The sequence below is a fragment of the Sebastes fasciatus genome, chromosome 18 (genome assembly GCF_043250625.1).
Source record: "Sebastes fasciatus isolate fSebFas1 chromosome 18, fSebFas1.pri, whole genome shotgun sequence".
NCBI classification, from domain to species: domain Eukaryota; kingdom Metazoa; phylum Chordata; class Actinopteri; order Perciformes; family Sebastidae; genus Sebastes; species Sebastes fasciatus.
The window spans coordinates 30314116-30334217 of NC_133812.1; the positions used below are offsets into that span (position 1 = coordinate 30314116).

The window sequence follows — 20102 nt, forward strand, 5'->3', positions numbered from 1 at the left end:
CTCATCTCCTCATCTCCTCCTCTCATCATCTCCTCATCTACTCCTCTCCTCATCTCCTCCTCTCCTCATCTCATCATCTCCTCCTCTCCTCATCTCCTCCTCCTCATCTCCTCCACCTCCTCTCCTCATCTCCTCTCCTCATCTCCTCTTCTCCTCTCCTCATCTCCTCCTCTCCTCCTCTCCTCATCTCCTCCTCTCCTCATCTCATCATCTCCTCCTCTCCTCATCTCCTCCTCTCCTCCTCTCCTCATCTCATCATCTCCTCCTCTCCTCATCTCCTCCTCTCATCATCTCCTCCTCTCCTCATCTCCTCCTCCTCATCTCCTCATCTCCTCCTCCTCATCTCCTCCACCTCCTCTCCTCATCTCCTCTCCTCATCTCCTCATCTCCTCATCTCCTCATCTCCTCATCTCCTCATCTCTTCTCCTCTTCTCCTCCTCTCCTCATCTCCTCCTCTCCTCATCTCCTCCTCCTCATCTCATCTCCTCCTCTCCTCGTCTCCTCATCTCAATAACGTGTTGTAACAGGTTATTATCATGTTAATAATAATAATAACATCACTAACTTTGTTTGTGGTGTTATTATGTATTTTTTGTTGATCCATTTATCTGTTTGTTAAGAGTGGAGGAGTTGCATTCAGGTGCTGTAGTAAACCCCGGAACACCTGGATGTAATAGATAGATAGATAGAGAGACAGATAGAGAGAGAGAGACAGGTAGAGACAGAGAGACAGGTGGAGACAGAGAGACAGGTAGAGACAGAGAGACAGGTAGAGACAGGTGGAGACAGAGAGACATTGGGAGACAGAGAGACAGGTGGAGACAGAGAGACAGGTGGAGACAGAGAGACAGGTAGAGACAGAGAGACAGGTGGAGACAGGTAGAGACAGAGAGACAGGTGGAGACAGAGAGACAGGTAGAGACAGAGAGACAGGTAGAGACAGGTGGAGACAGAGAGACATTGGGAGACAGAGAGACAGGTGGAGACAGAGAGACAAGTGGAGACAGAGACAGGTGGAGACAGAGAGACAGGTGGAGACAGAGAGACAGGTAGAGACAGAGAGACAGGTGGAGACAGAGAGACAGGTAGAGACAGAGAGACAGGTGGAGACAGAGAGACAGGTAGAGACAGAGAGACAGGTGGAGACAGAGAGACAAGTGGAGACAGAAACAGGTGGAGACAGAGAGACAGGTGGAGACAGAGAGACAGGTAGAGACAGAGAGACAGGTAGAGACAGGTGGAGACAGAGAGACAGGTGGAGACAGAGAGACAGGTAGAGACAGGTAGAGACAGAGAGACAGGTAGAGACAGGTGGAGACAGAGAGACAGGTAGAGACAGAGACAGGTGGAGACAGAGAGACAGAGAGACAGGTGGAGACAGAGAGAGAGACAGAGACAGAGAGACAGGTGGAGACAGAGAGACAGGTGGAGACAGAGAGACAGGTAGAGACAGAGACAGGTGGAGACAGAGAGACAGAGAGACAGGTGGAGACAGAGAGACAGGTGGAGACAGAGAGACAGGTAGAGACAGAGACAGGTGGAGACAGAGAGACAGGTGGAGACAGAGAGACAGAGAGACAGGTAGAGACAGAGAGACAGAGAGACAGGTGGAGACAGAGAGACAGGTGGAGACAGAGAGACAGGTAGAGACAGAGAGACAGAGAGACAGGTAGAGACAGAGACAGGTGGAGACAGAGAGACAGGTGGAGACAGGTAGAGACAGAGACAGGTGGAGACAGAGAGACAGGTGGAGACAGAGACAGAGAGACATTTCCTGCTACAATGCAGCACGTATGAAGAAATTAGGAAAACATTCTTTACAAAAATGAAATGTGAACTCCCAGATGTTGATCTCCTCTCTCCCAGATGTTGATCTCCTCTCTCCCAGATGTTGATCTCCTCTCTGACCAAAATAAAATACATCTACTCTGAGAGAATGGAGTCATCAGCAGAGAAGCTGCAGGAGACGTCAGTGATGTCACAGCCTGAGAGACAACCACAACAACAATAACCACAACAACCACAACAACACAGAACAGCTGGAACTCAGCTACTCCTCTACTTCATGGGTTGTGGGTTTTTTATCATTTGATATTGCAATATATTGTTATTAATATTTTGTTTGTTTGTTTTATTGACACAACGAACATTAATTATTTCTGTATTGTTTTCTTCCATTTACATGCATGTTCTTTTTAAATATCTAAATATTGCAATTTGCTGAATGAATTGTTTATATGTATAAATATGTTTTGTTTTATTTTGTTCTTTTTTAAATTGTTATTTATTATTGAATTGACGCTTTGGCAATATTGTTCACCTGCCCGTCACGTTAATAAAGCATGTTGAATAGAGGGAGAGTAACTTTATATATTATTAATATTACTAGTTACACCTGTTTGTCCCGTGAACGCATCCTTTGTGAGAATAATCAGCTGGTTTGGTTTCATATAAATAAAATCTTAAAATAACTTATTGAGTTTGTTTACTGGGTTTCCCGCCAGACCTAATGCTGCCTTCAGGGCTGTGGTAAATAATAGCTTTACTTTGTGCTGTCCATTTAGGAGCCCGACAGGAGCAAAAAGGTCAAAGGTCAGAGTTTATTTTTTCACTCTGTTCAAGAAGAAGACAGCAGAGGTTCATGCACATAAAATAAATAATTACAAAAACACTTAATTTTAGAGACAGATTGCACTGAAGCCTTAAAAGACATTAAAACTCCAGTTATGTCTTTATAAACATTAAGTTGTTGGAATCTTTAATAACTGTCATACAGGTTGAAATGCACCAGAATGAGGTTTATTATTATTATTATTATTGTGATTCCTGATTATAATTCACAACAAAGTGAATGTTCCTGGATAAACGAAAAAACCTTTAATGGCAGGTTTCAAAAGTCGGAGCTGATGCGTAGCCCTGAAGGCATCACCTCAGCTCACTGAGTGGGTCCCTGAAGGCATCACCACAGCTCACTGAGTGGGTCCCTGAAGGCATCACCACAGCTCACTGAGTGGGTCCCTGAAGGCATCACCTCAGCTCACTGAGTGGGTCCCTGAAGGCATCACCACAGCTCACTGAGTGGGTCCCTGAAGGCATCACCACAGCTCACTGAGTGGGTCCCTGAAGGCATCACCTCAGCTCACTGAGTGGGTCCCTGAAGGCATCACCTCAGCTCACTGAGTGGGTCCCTGAAGGCATCACCACAGCTCACTGAGTGGGTCCCTGAAGGCATCACCTCAGCTCACTGAGTGGGTCCCTGAAGGCATCACCACAGCTCACTGAGTGGGTCAGTGAAGGCATCACCTCAGCTCACTGAGTGGGTCCCTGAAGGCATCACCTCAGCTCACTGAGTGGGTCCCTGAAGGCATCACCTCAGCTCACTGAGTGGGTCCCTGAAGGCATCACCACAGCTCACTGAGTGGGTCCCTGAAGGCATCACCTCAGCTCACTGAGTGGGTCCCTGAAGGCATCACCTCAGCTCACTGAGTGGGTCCCTGAAGGCATCACCACAGCTCACTGAGTGGGTCCCTGAAGGCATCACCTCAGCTCACTGAGTGGATCCCTGAAGGCATCACCACAGCTCACTGAGTGGGTCCCTGAAGGCATCACCTCAGCTCACTGAGTGGGTCCCTGAAGGCATCACCACAGCTCACTGAGTGGGTCCCTGAAGGCATCACCACAGCTCACTGAGTGGGTCCCTGAAGGCATCACCACAGCTCACTGAGTGGGTCCCTGAAGGCATCACCACAGCTCACTGAGTGGGTCCCTGAAGGCATCACCACAGCTCACTGAGTGGGTCCCTGAAGGCATCACCTCAGCTCACTGAGTGGGTCCCTGAAGGCATCACCACAGCTCACTGAGTGGGTCCCTGAACGCATCACCACAGCTCACTGAGTGTGGGTCCCTGAAGGCATCACCACAGCTCACTGAGTGGGTCCCTGAAGGCATCACCACAGCTCACTGAGTGGGTCCCTGAAGGCATCACCACAGCTCACTGAGTGGGTCCCTGAAGGCATCACCACAGCTCACTGAGTGGGTCCCTGAAGGCATCACCACAGCTCACTGAGTGGGTCCCTGAACGCATCACCACAGCTCACTGAGTGGGTCCCTGAACGCATCACCACAGCATCGCATCGTTAACAGGTTTGTGCTCATTTACTTCACATTAATTGTAAAGTAGAGTATTAATAAAGGTTAGAGTTGATGGTAAGGGTTAGGGGTTAGGGGTTAGGGGTTAGGGGGCTCTTCACTGGAACCGTCAGATGAGCAGAACGAGACGGAACCGCGTTAATAAAAGTGTTAATTTAAGGTTGTATTGGTTGTGCTTAGAGGATCGATCATGTCTCCAAGGGATCAATGAGTTTGTTTAAAGACCTTGAAGCTGCTCTTCAGTTCGGCTTTCACAGAGTCACAGAAAAACACGTTTTTATTATAGTTTCTACTGTTTGTGTTCGTTAACGTCCACATGTTCAATATTTACTCAGAGAGATCAACGACCACGTGGTCAAACAACTGATCAAACAACTGATCAAACAACAGCCAGGTGATGTGTAAACAGCTCAGCCAGCAGGCAAACAGGTAAACAGGTAAACAGGCTGATTCACTGACGGAACATCAGTTAACAGCTTCTGCTAGCTGCTAGCTGCTAGCTGCTAGCTGCTAGCTGCTAGCTCCAGCGGGTCCTGGAGGACCAGTCAGCCGGTAGTTAGAGGGTCAGGGTGGAAGGAGCAGACAGGGTTACCATGGTTACCAGTCAGCTGGTAGTTAGAGGGTTAGGGTGGAAGGAGCAGACAGGGTTACCATGGTTACCAGTCAGCCGGTAGTTAATTAAACTAATTGAGGACATAAAGCAGTTTATTAGCAGCGGGTCGCTCGGTTTCAGTCCCGGGGTCTGCCGATGGGCGGGGTCTGCCGATGGGCGGGGTTAGGGTTAGTTTAAAGACCCTTTTTCACTGTGGGAATTTTCTTTTCTGTTCCCAGGACTGAGGATGGCGAGACTCTGGAGATCCTACCAGATGCTGCTGACCAGATACCCTCAAACCGGTCAGACTCTCACAGCAGGTAGCAACTACTACTACTACTACTAGTACTCAGTTAATGATTGATTAACTGAGTTATTGATTAACTGAGTTATTGATTAACTGAGTTATTGATTAACTGAGTTATTGATTAACTGAGTTATTGATTGATTATCTCCTGTTGGTCCTCCAGGCTGTCTGATGGGTGTTGGTGATGTCGTCTCCCAGCAGCTGGTCGAGAGGAAAGGACTAACTCACCACGACCTGAAGCAGACGACGAAGATGATGAGCATCGGCTTCATCCTCGTAGTCAGTAACTCTCCTCTTCATCCTCCTCTTCATCCTCCTCCTCTTCATCCTGTTAACTGTAGAAGAAGAAAAGAGATGAAATGAGTTTTCTGATAATCAGATTTATTTTATTTGTTTTATTTATTATTCATAAACAACCTGAACATCTGGATGAGGTCACAACTCGCCCAGATGTTCACAGAACAGCAGACATCCTGTCTTCAGTTGGACCAGTTCGTCCTCACAGCTGCAACATGAAGATGAAGATGAAGATGAAGATGAAGATGAACCTGACAGAGATAAATAATGAAATCAGCTTTAGTTATTGACTGACTGATTGTCACCATGACCAGTGAACAGTGAAGAGTGAAGAGTGAAGAGTGAAGAGTGAAGAGTGAACAGTGAACAGTGAACAGTGAACAGTGAAGAGTGAAGAGTGAACAGTGAAGAGTGAACAGTGAAGAGTGAACAGTGAAGAGTGAACAGTGAACAGTGAAGAGTGAACAGTGAACAGTGAAGAGTGAACAGTGAAGAGTGAACAGTGAACAGTGAAGAGTGAACAGTGAAGAGTGAACAGTGAACAGTGAAGAGTGAAGAGTGAACAGTGAAGAGTGAACAGTGAACAGTGAACAGTGAAGAGTGAAGAGTGAACAGTGAAGAGTGAACAGTGAACAGTGAAGAGTGAAGAGTGAAGAGTGAACAGTGAAGAGTGAACAGTGAAGAGTGAACAGTGAAGAGTGAACAGTGAACAGTGAAGAGTGAACAGTGAACAGTGAAGAGTGAACAGTGAACAGTGAAGAGTGAACAGTGAAGAGTGAACAGTGAAGAGTGAACAGTGAAGAGTGAACAGTGAACAGTGAAGAGTGAACAGTGAACAGTGAAGAGTGAACAGTGAAGAGTGAACAGTGAAGAGTGAACAGTGAAGAGTGAACAGTGAAGAGTGAACAGTGAAGAGTGAACAGTGAACAGTGAAGAGTGAACAGTGAACAGTGAACAGTGAAGAGTGAACAGTGAAGAGTGAAGAGTGAACAGTGAAGAGTGAAGAGTGAACAGTGAAGAGTGAAGAGACGGGACGCAGCAGATGGAGTTTAATCTGGACTCTTCTGCCTGTTTGGTTATTGAACATGAGAAATGATGAATGTGAAGGATTCATCAACGTCATCAACGTTTATTTATGTTTCCATAATCGTCTTCTGTTCTGCCGATCAGCTGTTGAGAGACGACGTCGAGACGTCGGTCTGCTCCATCAGGAGACACATCTCTGCTCACACAACGGTCTCATAACTCACATTAATAATATATAACATATAATCAATCTGCAGTCTGCATGCAGATGTTGAAGGACAGAAGACCACGGCGGGTTCTTTAGAGGATTCCTGGTTAACTGGAATGTTTTACAAACAACGATGAATTTAAAAATCTGATATTTAAAGAGAAGAAGAACCGTTAACCTTCATTTCCTCTGTTTGTTTGTTTGTTTGACCACGAAGGGTCCGGTGCTCGGGAGCTGGTACAAAATTCTGGACAGGCTGGTGGTCGGAGGAACTAAAAGTGCTGCCATGAAGAAAATGCTGCTCGACCAGGTGAAGTCAATGATGAAGAGTCTTAAACCTTCATCCTGTCTACCAGCCAGCAGGGGGCGACTCCTCTGCTTCTATAGAAGTCAATGAGGAAGAGTCTTTAACCTTCATTCTCTCTACCAGCCAGCAGGGGGCGTCTCCTCAGGTTGAATAGAAGTCAATGATGAAGAGTCTTAAATCTTCATCCTCAGTAAACATTGTAAACATGAGTTTATGGTCTCAATCACTAGTTTCAGCATGATGTTCATTTAGTAACTCAGTTCATTTTATAATTCATGTAGTTACTTTAGTTACTGTAGTTACTTTAGTAACTGTAGTTTAGTTACTTATTTCTGTTATGTCTTGTCTCTGTAGTTACTTTAGTTACTGTAGTTACTGTAGTTTAGTTACTGTTACTGTTATGTCTTGTCTCTGTAGTTACTTTAGTTACTGTAGTTACTTTAGTTACTTTAGTAACTGTAGTTTAGTTACTTATTTCTGTTATGTCTTGTCTCTGTAGTTACTTTAGTTACTGTAGTTACTGTAGTTTAGTTACTGTTACTGTTATGTCTTGTCTCTGTAGTTACTGTAGTTACTTTAGTTACCTTAGTAACTGTAGTTTAGTTACTGTTACTGTTATGTCTTGTCTCTGTAGTTACTGTAGTTACTGTAGTTACTTTAGTTACCTTAGTAACTGTAGTTTAGTTACTGTTACTGTTATGTCTTGTCTCTGTAGTTACTTTAGTTACTGTAGTTACTTTAGTTACCTTAGTAACTGTAGTTTAGTTACTGTTACTGTTATGTCTTGTCTCTGTAGTTACTGTAGTTACTTTAGTTACCTTAGTAACTGTAGTTTAGTTACTGTTACTGTTATGTCTTGTCTCTGTAGTTACTGTAGTTACTGTAGTTACTTTAGTTACCTTAGTAACTGTAGTTTAGTTACTGTTACTGTTATGTCTTGTCTCTGTAGTTACTGTAGTTACTGTAGTTACTTTAGTTACCTTAGTAACTGTAGTTTAGTTACTGTTACTGTTATGTCTTGTCTCTGTAGTTGGGTTTCGCTCCGGTCCTCCTGGGAGTGTTTCACGGGTTCTACGGCGTTCTGAGCGGTCTGACGGTGGAGGAGAACGTCGCCAAGGTCAAGAGGGTGAGTTAGAGTTACTTCACATGGTGGTGTAACACCGGAGCATCTCTACCAGACTGGTGTTCCTTCAGACGGGGGACGTTTACGGCTTCACATAGAATAGAATAGAATAGAATAGAATACAATAGAATACAACACAACACAACACAACACAACACAACACAACACAACACAACACAACACAACACAACACAACACAACACAACACAACACCACAGAACAGAACAGAACACCACACCACACCACACCACACCACACCACACCACACCACACCACAACACAATACAATACAACAAAATACAATACAACACAACAGAATACAATACAATACAACACAACACAACAGAACAGAACACAACACAACACAACACAACACAACACAACACAACACAACACAATACAATACAATACAACACAACACAACACAACAGAATACAATACAATACAATACAACACAACACAACACAACACAACACAACACAACACAACACAACACAACACAATACAATACAATATCAAATCAAATCAAATCAAATCAAATCAAATCAATTCATTTTTGTATAGCGTCAAATCACAACAGAAGTTATCTCAAGACGCTTTATATGTAGAGCAGGTCTATGACCGTACACCATAGTTTTGAGACCCAACAGGATCCACCAAGCGCACTGTGGCCAGGAAAAACTCCCCGATTACTGGGAAGAAACCTGGAGCAGAACCGGGCGCAGGGCGGGCGGCCATCTGCCGAGACCGGCTGGGGGGGGGGGGGGGGGAGGAGGGAGAGAGAGAGAGAGAGATATAGAAGCAGCCACAATAGCAGTCTAGCAGCTGTAATAGCTAATACAAGTAGGGCTGATAACACAAAACCAATAGTGGTGGATGGAAAGAGTGATAATACAACTATCGGAAAGCCAGCACTGTCCAGCATCTCTCCTCAGTACGTCCATGTGTGTTGGTGTGGGACGTCCCTGCGATCGATGCCCGTGCATTGGTTCCTGCAGCATCAGCATGCTTGCTGGGAGCTCTTGATGTCTTTGGCAGTGATTGAGAAGTACAATACAATACAATACAATACAATACAACAGAATACAACACAACACAACACAACACAACACAACACAACACAACACAACACAATACAACACAACAGAATACAATACAATACAACAGAATACAATACAATACAATACAATACAACACAACACAATACAATACAATACAATACAACACAACACAACAGAATACAATACAATACAATACAATACAATACAACAGAATACAATACAATACAATACAATACAATACAATACAATACAATACAATACAACACAACAGAATACAATACAATACAATACAATACAATACAATACAACAGAATACAATACAATACAATACAATACAATACAACAGAATACAATACAATACAATACAATACAATACAATACAATACAACAGAATACAATACAATACAATACAATACAATACAATACAATACAATACAATACAACACAACAGAATACAATACAATACAATACAATACAATACAATACAACAGAATACAATACAATACAATACAATACAATACAACAGAATACAATACAATACAATACAATACAATACAATACAATACAACAGAATACAATACAATACAATACAATACAATACAACAGAATACAACACAACACAACACAATACAATACAACACAACACAACACAACACAACACAACACAATACAATACAATACAATACAACAGAATACAATACAATACAATACAATACAACAGAATACAATACAATACAATACAACACAATACAATACAATACAATACAATACAATACAATACAATACAATACAATACAACACAATACAATACAACAGAATACAATACAATACAATACAATACAATACAATACAATACAATACAACAGAATACAATACAACACAATACAATACAATACAATACAACAGAATACAATACAATACAATACAATACAATACAACAGAATACAATACAATACAACACAATACAATACAACAGAATACAACACAACACAACACAACACAACACAACACAACACAACACAATAAATCTTTAGTGGAAATTTGTCTTCAACTCACCAAACACAAGAAACAACAACATAAAAACAGACCAGCAGTAAAACAAACCGATAGACGCGTCTGTTGCTAACCCGCTCACTTATTACCTGATCACAGCTAACGTTGACTCGGCTAACGTTCAGCTAACGTTGACTCGGCTAACATTCAGCTAACGTTGAGGGGGGGTGACTCATACCTTTATATATATATATATACATACATATACATATATATATATATATATACATACATATACATATATATATGTATATATACATACATATACATATATATATGTATATGTATTTATATATATATATATATATATATATATATGTATATGTATGTATATATGTATATATATATATACGTGTGTGTGTGTGTTCAGAGCTACCTGTCAGTTTGCTGCCAGCTGCTCAAACGTCCGCCGCCGCCGTTTGCTGCTGGTCACATCAATTATTTACAGAAGGAGGCACGTTGGAGCTGAAAGGCCGACCTGGTGAACGTCATTACAGCGACGGCGCCCGGCAGCGAGGAGACAGGAGAGGAAAATAAAGGATTGTTAATGTTGAACACACGACTTCCCTCTGTTGTTCACCTGTTGTTCGCCTGGTCCTGACCTGGACGCCGTCTTATTTATTTATATATATATATATATATGTACTGTAATAGTGTACAGTATGTATTATAGCGCAGAGACCCTCTGGAAGAGCTGAGGACGGTCCCGTCTCGTCCTCAGTGTCTCTGACATGTCTCTGACGCGTCTCTGACGCAGCGATCGCCGGACGCAGTTTCACCTCAGGTGTCGAAGCAGCTTGTTTGGTTATAATTAGAAAACATTTTCACCCTGAAAGAACAGAAATCCATCAGGAAACAACAGCGATCAGACCGTAACGGGAACATTGGCTCGTTGTGTTTATATGTCCAGACACGTTGAGGTAACCTTTAAGTCTGTGACACACAAACAACACCGTCACACACACACACACAGCTTCATACTCACTGTGGAGTCGACGTCTGCTTTAACGTCTGCTTCAACGTCTGCTTTAACGTCTGCTTCAACGTCTGCTTCAACGTCTGCTTCAACGTCTGCTTTCACGTCTGCTTCATCGTCTGCTTCAACGTCTGCTTCAACGTCTGCTTCAACGTCTGCTTTCACATCTGCTTCAACGTCTGCTTCAACGTCTGCTTCAACGTCTGCTTCATCGTCTGCTTCAACATCTGCTTCAACGTCTGCTTCATCGTCTGCTTCAACGTCTGCTTCAACGTCTGCTTTCACGTCTGCTTCAACGTCTGCTTCAACGTCTGCTTCATCGTCTGCTTCAACGTCTGCTTTCACGTCTGCTTCATCGTCTGCTTCAACGTCTGCTTCATCGTCTGCTTCAACGTCTGCTTCAACGTCTGCTTCAACGTCTGCTTCAACGCCTGCTTCAACGTCTGCTTCATCGTCTGCTTCAATGTCTGCTTCATCGTCTGCTTCAACGTCTGCTTCAACGTCTGCTTCATCGTCTGCTTCAACGTCTGCTTCAACGTCTGCTTCATCGTCTGCTTCAACGTCTGCTTCATCGTCTGCTTCAACGTCTGCTTCAACGTCTGCTTCATCGTCTGCTTCATCGTCTGCTTCATCGTCTGCTTCAACGTCTGCTTCCACGTCTGCTTTCACGTCTGCTTCAACGCCTGCTTCAACGCCTGCTTCATCGTCTGCTTCAACGTCTGCTTCATCGTCTGCTTCAACGTCTGCTTCAACGTCTGCTTCAACGTCTGCTTCCACGTCTGCTTTCACGTCTGCTTCAACGCCTGCTTCAACGTCTGCTTTCACATCTGCTTCCACGTCTGCTTCATCATCTGCTTCATCGTCTGCTTTCACGTCTGCTTCATCGTCTGCTTAATCGTCTGCTTTCACTTCTGCTTCAACGTGTGCTTCATCATCTGCTTCATCGTCTGCTTTCACGTCTGCTTCATCGTCTGCTTAATCGTCTGCTTTCACGTCTGCTTCAACGTGTGCTTCATCGTCTGCTTCAACGTCTGCTTTCACTTCTGCTTCAACGTCTGCTTCATCGTCTGCTTTCACTTCTGCTTCCACGTCTGCTTTCACATCTGCTTCAACATCTGCTTCATCGTCTGCTTTCACTTCTGCTTCATCGTCTGCTTTCACATCTGCTTCAACATCTGCTTCATCGTCTGCTTCCACGTCTGCTTCAACGTCTGCTTTCACTTCTGCTTCAACGTCTGCTTCAACGTCTGCTTCCACGTCTCCTTCATCGTCTGCTTCAACGTCTGCTTCCACGTCTGCTTCATCGTCTGCTTCATCGTCTGCTTCCACGTCTGCTTCATCGTCTGCTTTCCCTTTTGCTTCAATGTCTGCTTTCACTTCTGCTTCAACGTCTGCTTTCACTTCTGCTTCAACGTCTAGGGCTAGAGCTCCCGCACCTGGTCCGACCCGCCTCTCGACCTGGGTCGCAAAGGCGAGTCGATCAACGCGGATTAACCCTTTCATATACACAACCAACCCTGGTTGAGCCCTGGTTGAGCCCTCGGTGTGAAAGGGGTACTAGCCTCTTTATTTGAGGAGTTTATTCAGACTGGGCTAGTTAAGAGCTCCAGATGTTTATTTAATGTGACTCATTCTGATGCTGATGTAATAACTTTATAAAACCTTGTTCACAGGACTACCCAGACACCCTGCTGACCAACTACTACGTAAGTGTTTCCCTGAATGCTTTACCATTTTATTTAAACGTATACTGGTAAAGTAAATATCTATCAGATGTTCTCTGGACCTCTGATTGTCTCCTGAGTGTTCATCTGTTTGGTTCCAGCTGTGGCCCGCCGTCCAGATCGCCAACTTCTACTTCACTCCTCTCCAGTACAGGTAAGACTTCATGGATGTATTAACATACAGATAGTATAGTAGTATATTTATTAACATACAGATAGTATAGTATAGTATATTTATTAACATACTGATAGTATAGTAGTATATTTATTAACATACTGATAGTATAGTAGTATATTTATTAACATACTGATAGTATAGTAGTATATTTATTAACATACTGATAGTATAGTATAGTATATTTATTAACATACTGATAGTATAGTAGTATATTTATTAACATACTGATAGTATAGTAGTATATTTATTAACATACAGATAGTATAGTAGTATATTTATTAACATACTGATAGTATAGTAGTATATTTATTAACATACTGATAGTATAGTAGTATATTTATTAACATACAGATAGTATAGTAGTATATTTATTAACATACAGATAGTATAGTAGTATATTTATTAACATACAGATAGTATAGTAGTATATTTATTAACATACAGATAGTATAGTAGTATATTTATTAACATACAGATAGTATAGTAGTATATTTATTAACATACAGATAGTATAGTATATTCATTAACATATTGATAGTATAGTAGTATATTTATTAACATACTGATAGTATAGTAGTATATTTATTAACATACAGATAGTATAGTATATTCATTAACATATTGATAGTATAGTAGTATATTTATTAACATACAGATAGTATAGTAGTATATTTATTAACATACAGATAGTATAGTAGTATATTTATTAACATACAGATAGTATAGTAGTATATTTATTAACATACAGATAGTATAGTAGTATATTTATTAACATACAGATAGTATAGTAGTATATTTATTAACATACTGATAGTATAGTAGTATATTTATTAACATACTGATAGTATAATAGTATATTTATTAACATACTGATAGTATAGTATATTTATTAACATACAGATAGTATAATAGTATATTTATTAACATACTGATAGTATAGTATTATATTTATTAACATACAGATAGTATAGTAGTATATTTATTAACATATTGATAGTATAGTAGTATATTTATTAACATACTGATAGTATAGTAGTATATTTATTAACATACTGATAGTATAGTATATTCATTAACATACTGATAGTATAGTATTATATTTATTAACATATTGATAGTATAGTATATTTATTAACATACTGATAGTATAGTATATTTATTAACATACAGATAGTATAGTAGTATATTTAACATACTGATAGTATAGTATTATATTTATTAACATACTGATAGTATAGTATATTCATTAACATACTGATAGTATAGTAGTATATTTAACATACTGATAGTATAGTATTATATTTATTAACATACTGATAGTATAGTATATTCATTAACATACTGATAGTATAGTATTATATTTATTAACATACTGATAGTATAGTATATTTATTAACATACTGATAGTATAGTATTATATTCATTAACATACTGATAGGTTAGTATTATATTCATTAACATACAGATAGTATAGTAGTATATTTATTAACATACTGATAGTATAGTATATTTATTAACATACTGATAGTATAGTATTATATTTATTAACATACTGATAGTATAGTAGTATATTTATTAACATACTGATAGTATAGTATATTTATTAACATACTGATAGTATAGTATTATATTTATTAACATACTGATAGTATAGTAGTATATTTATTAACATACTGATAGTATAGTAGTATATTTATTAACATATTGATAGTATAGTAGTATATTTATTAACATACTGATAGTATAGTAGTATATTTATTAACATACTGATAGTATAGTAGTATATTTATTAACATATTGATAGTATAGTAGTATATTCATTAACATACTGATAGTATAGTATTATATTTATTAACATACTGATAGTATAGTATTATATTTATTAACATACTGATAGTATAGTATATTTATTAACATACAGATAGTATAGTAGTATATTCATTAACATACTGATAGGTTAGTATTATATTCATTAACATACAGATAGTATAGTATTATATTTATTAACATACTGATAGTATAGTATATTTATTAACATACAGATAGTATAGTAGTATATTCATTAACATACTGATAGGTTAGTATTATATTCATTAACATACAGATAGTATAGTATTATATTTATTAACATACTGATAGTATAGTAGTATATTCATTAACATACAGATAGTATAGTATTATATTTATTAACATACTGATAGTATAGTAGTATATTTATTAACATACTGATAGTATAGTAGTATATTTATTAACATACTGATAGTATAGTATATTTATTAACATACAGATAGTATAGTAGTATATTTAACATACTGATAGTATAGTATTATATTTATTAACATACTGATAGTATAGTATATTCATTAACATACTGATAGTATAGTATTATATTTATTAACATACTGATAGTATAGTATATTTATTAACATACTGATAGTATAGTATTATATTCATTAACATACTGATAGGTTAGTATTATATTCATTAACATACAGATAGTATAGTATTATATTTATTAACATACTGATAGTATAGTAGTATATTTATTAACATACTGATAGTATAGTAGTATATTTATTAACATACTGATAGTATAGTATATTTATTAACATACTGATAGTATAGTATTATATTTATTAACATACTGATAGTATAGTATATTTATTAACATACTGATAGTATAGTAGTATATTTATTAACATACTGATAGTATAGTATATTCATTAACATACTGATAGGTTAGTATTATATTCATTAACATACAGATAGTATAGTATTATATTTATTAACATACTGATAGTATAGTAGTATATTTATTAACATACAGATAGTATAGTAGTATATTCATTAACATATAGATAGTATAGTGTTATATTTATTAACATACTGATAGTATAGTATTATATTTATTAACATACTGATAGTATGGTAGTATATTTATTAACATACAGATAGTATAGTAGTATATTCATTAACATATAGATAGTACAGTATTATATTTATTAACATACTGATAGTATGGTAGTATATTCATTAACATACAGATAGTATAGTATTATATGTATTAACATACTGATAGTAGGGGGGGTGTATCTATGTATCATGATTTTCTTTGTATGATTTCTAAACAGATGTTTTAACACCAGAATGGATATGTCTGATTCATCTGAGTCTATGTAGAGGTAGAAGGAAGTTACCGCTTTTATTGTGGTATAAAAAGATGTAGGGATTTGGCAGTAACAGGTTTAGTTATTAGCAAATTAATTAATAAATAATAATAATAAACGGGGCACCACCCTGGAATCAGGGACCAATAACCAAAACGTTAAAATAGTCTCATTAAATATACTAAACTATCAATTTGGAACGTTGATTAATAATTAAATTAATAACTATAACCGAAATAGATAGATAGTGTGTGCGTGCGTGCGTGCGTGCGTGCGTGCGTGCGTGCGTGCGTGCGTGCGTGAGTGCGTGCGAGTGAGTGAGAGAGAAGGGCTTCTTGTCTCAAGATGTCTGCCTACAGACCAAAGGGGCGAGCACTGTAAAACTACAAAGATGGCGGGATCAAAGATGGCCGCCAACATGTCACCACATGGCCTCTTTGTTCTTCTGAACACATGTGCTCAGGAAGGACAGAGAGGGGGGTGATGTGGGGTTAAGATTATCTGAAGCTGTATGTTTATGTTTAACTAATTCACAGTTTCTGTATGCGATCTTTATGTGTGTTAGATATGCAGTGGGTTAGAAAAGATGGTTAGTTTGCATGCAAGACCTTGTCTATGTGAAGCATAAACTAAACACATCAGATGTGGCAAAGCCAGATACCCAAATATCTTAACTACAAATAATATCACAACAGTCAAACTCAATGAATAACATTAAACCAAATCAATACAAGTACATTCTAGAAATCAAAGTTGAACAGTCTTGCTCAGCCATGTGCAATTGCTACCGCTAAGGTAAGCCCAGTACGTTACCAATCCATGGAAGAAAAGGGTTTGTGATTCAATGTGTTGAAGTTGTGGTTCCAAGTCAAAGATGTCGTCTTTGCTGTGCTCAAATCAAGTTGTGCAGATTGGAGGAAGCTGATCGCTCCAATACTTCTTCCCAGCAGCTCGATAGCTTGGTGCTAACTTCCTTGCGGTTGTTGCTTGAAGTTAGTGGGTAAAAAGGCAGACTCTCGCGTCTTCTGCCTTAGAAGTTCCTTGTGTTCCTATGTCTGTTTCCTAACAGGCCATATATCAGAGCAGAGCTGCTTCTACAGCTTCTGGTCTGGAGAGCAGCAGCTCACCTCCACAGGTTAGGAGAGGTGAGAAGGGAGATGAAGAGCAGAAAGAGGAACAAAGAGATTCCTCTGGTTTTGTCCTGGGCGAATTTCACAGCTATGTGTGAATGCTACAGTAGCCAATGGCTACTGAGCTTTGTCATCAGCCAATGGCTACTTAGCTGAGTTCATGGGTGGAGATACTAAATGGATGCATGACTCAAGGATCCTGAGAAGCGTAGTTCATTGTCTTTGCCACCAGTCACATTGGTGGGTCCCTACAAAGTAGACCAGGAAATAGACACGTGGGACTACGTCTGCTTTTCAAAATAAGGTGTTAAAGGGAAGTGTAGATACTAACTACATCTATGGAAATCAGATTGATGGATTATATTCACCAGAAGTATAAAACATTATAAATTAAAAAGATAAATCCCACTAATCTGTGAGGGAAATGTCTTTATGTTTTGATTTCTGGGTTGCTGGATAATAAATGTAATCAATAATTCCTGCCAGTGATCCTGATATATTTGACTTCAGGACGTCTCTGACTACAGACATGCTGAAAATCAAACATTTTACTGGATTCATTTAGAGATTTATAGAAGTAAAAGTCTCTAGAAGTGGAGGATTCATCTGGTTCCCTTCATGGTCTAGAGGTAAACAAGTTAACAACAATCACTAGAAATCACAATACATGTAGAATCAGCACCTCAGTATGGTGATAGATATCTAGATATCTAGATGTAGACAGATATATAGATCTAGTGTATATAGACATGATGAATCAGGAGATGGTGGGTCGTGCAGCTCTAACAGATAATCAGGTTCCTGTCTTCATATTTAGTGTTCTTGGTTCATATCTGTCTGAAAGTAGTTCAACACTGATATGTTCTTCTTCTTGTTTCAGTTGTTAAAGTCATAAGAAGCAGCATTATAATTATATAATTATATGAATTATTATATATAATGGTTTTGATGAAACTAAATCCAGATTAAAGCGGTTAATGTGCTCCTGCTTACAGACTGGCCGTCGTCCAGACCGTTGCTATCGGCTGGAACTCCTACCTGAGCTGGAGGGTCAATAAGACGTGAACCATGAGCACGAGAACGGCCTGGAATGATGATGATGATGATGATGATGATGATGGTGATGATGGTGTTGATGATGATGATGATGATGATGGTGATGGTGATGGTGTTGATGATGATGATGATGATGATGATGATTAAGATGATGATTTTTACTATCATGTGTAGTCTGTGTGCGTGTGCACGGTGTAACTTCTGAGGTGTGAACAGTGACTGAGTCCAAGCTGAAGGTCAGAGAGAAGCAGCAGCAGCTCGTCTCCTCTGAGTCACTAATTCACACCAGAAAGTCAAACTTGCATTTTCATAAATGTCTGTGAAAGTTTGTTATTTATGGAAATGAGATTTGGTGTTGACACACACACACACACACGTCAGCGTCCTGTTGCTGGCGCTTGTGCTCGATCTACATAGACATGAAGGAGCATCGCTCAACACAGTGAGGAGACACACGTCAGCTAAAAGCACAATATCACTCTATATTCCAGCTGCTTGGCAGTAATGTTAGCTGACCAGACCAAGGTCTCTCCATGAATCAATGCTGATCCTAGTGTTGGCTTTTCCCGCCTCAGCCTCCCGACCGCGGCCGGAGGGAACGGGGGAGACGATAACGTTTCTCTCTGCGGAGCCCCGTCACTTCACAAGACACGGGAAACCTCTGTTGGTCTGGAGGAGCTGCAGCAGTTATTTCTGCACAAACGTCCACTGAACATTCACTAGATATTCTCAGAGCTAAACTAACTCTTCTGCAGTGTGGAGTGAGCAGCATGCACGTGAGAGGTGGAGAGAGAGAGAGAGAACGCGCGCAGTGTGTGAGTGAAGGCAGGCAGAGGAGCAGAGGAGCAGAGGAGCAGAGGAGCAGAGACTCCGGTCCTGGAGACCAAAGCTACGGTCTCCCCCGCGTCCTCCGACCGCGGCCAACACTGTTTAACAGCTTCACTAGATACAACCAAGAGGTTTTGGTGCTTCACTGGAGTTTGTGTTGGAGTCTGAGTCTGAACAGCGGAGACACACGAGAGACCATGAGACACACGAGAGACCAGGAGACACACGAGAGACCATGAGACACACGAGAGACCATGAGACACACGAGAGACCATGAGACACCGACCAGCACGGATTTATACCTGGAACAAGTTACTAACAGAACCTTTAATGTTAATAACTTGAAATACTACTAGTACTAAAATACTAGATACTAGTAGTTACCCCCCCCCCCCTCCCATTGTAATAATGTAATGTACAGACATGAGTTACTCATTCTCCTCCTCTGTGTACTTCTACTACCTGTTCTACCTGTTCAATGCAATGCATTCTGGTCTATTGAGGATTCTGGGGGTGAAGTAACTATAATAATAATAACTATGTAAATAACGTTATTATTATTATTATTATTATAACTAGCATGAAAAAGAAATGAGAAGACGGGCTCAGTCAGCGTTGGTTCAGGAGGCTCAATGAAGGGATTTAATCCGCCTATTAATATCTTTTTTAATAACAGAACTAATAATTGATGTAATGATGAATAATATGATAACTTCCTTTTTATTGACTCATAATACCGTCGGAGCTCTCCATCCACACTGAACCTGTTAAATATGAACCAACCAGGTCGGCTCCCCGGGTCAGACCGGACCTCCTCCGTCACGTTATTAATAATAATAACTGTTTAAACAGAAACTGTTGATGTCATTGAATTATTAAATATTATTAACATGAATCCGTCGGGGCAAGTCTTATTTCTG

At 39.5% G+C, this 20102-nt stretch overlaps 1 protein-coding gene and 1 long non-coding RNA gene across 5 annotated transcripts; both read left to right on the forward strand.

Annotated features, from left to right (window-relative positions):
• The first annotated feature begins 689 nt into the window (after window positions 1–689).
• LOC141756346 (uncharacterized) lies at window positions 690–2471 on the forward strand. 3 transcript variants are annotated; one of them, XR_012591453.1, is made up of 3 exons: window positions 690–815; window positions 1382–1443; window positions 1845–2471. It is a non-coding gene; the product is annotated as an uncharacterized LOC141756346 (long non-coding RNA). The 3 variants fall into 3 exon arrangements; XR_012591452.1 differs by lacking the exon at window positions 690–815 and adding an exon at window positions 947–979; XR_012591451.1 differs by lacking the exon at window positions 690–815 and having other exon boundaries at window positions 1004–1443.
• A 1536-nt stretch (window positions 2472–4007) lies between these two features.
• mpv17 (mitochondrial inner membrane protein MPV17) lies at window positions 4008–18691 on the forward strand. Of its 2 annotated transcripts, XM_074615160.1 has the most exons (8): window positions 4008–4143; window positions 4981–5061; window positions 5212–5327; window positions 6797–6889; window positions 7917–8012; window positions 12773–12805; window positions 12925–12977; window positions 18294–18691. In XM_074615160.1, the coding sequence occupies exons 2-8, from the start codon at window positions 4989–4991 to the stop codon at window positions 18361–18363; spliced, it is 534 nt and encodes a 177-aa protein (XP_074471261.1). In that variant the 5' UTR covers window positions 4008–4143; window positions 4981–4988; the 3' UTR covers window positions 18364–18691. The 2 variants fall into 2 exon arrangements, with proteins under 2 accessions (XP_074471261.1, XP_074471262.1); XM_074615161.1 differs by lacking the exons at window positions 12773–12805; window positions 12925–12977; window positions 18294–18691 and adding an exon at window positions 10494–10686.
• The last annotated feature ends 1411 nt before the right edge of the window (window positions 18692–20102 follow it).

Bases quoted from the DNA above. Each gene is read 5' to 3' on its own strand.
- mpv17 (XM_074615160.1), top strand. From the start codon at position 4,989: ATGGCGAGACTCTGGAGATCCTACCAGATGCTGCTGACCAGATACCCT. The intron at 5,062-5,211 runs GTAGCAACTACT...TTGGTCCTCCAG, and splicing joins CGGTCAGACTCTCACAGCAG to GCTGTCTGATGGGTGTTGGT. The intron at 5,328-6,796 runs GTCAGTAACTCT...TTGACCACGAAG, and splicing joins GCATCGGCTTCATCCTCGTA to GGTCCGGTGCTCGGGAGCTG.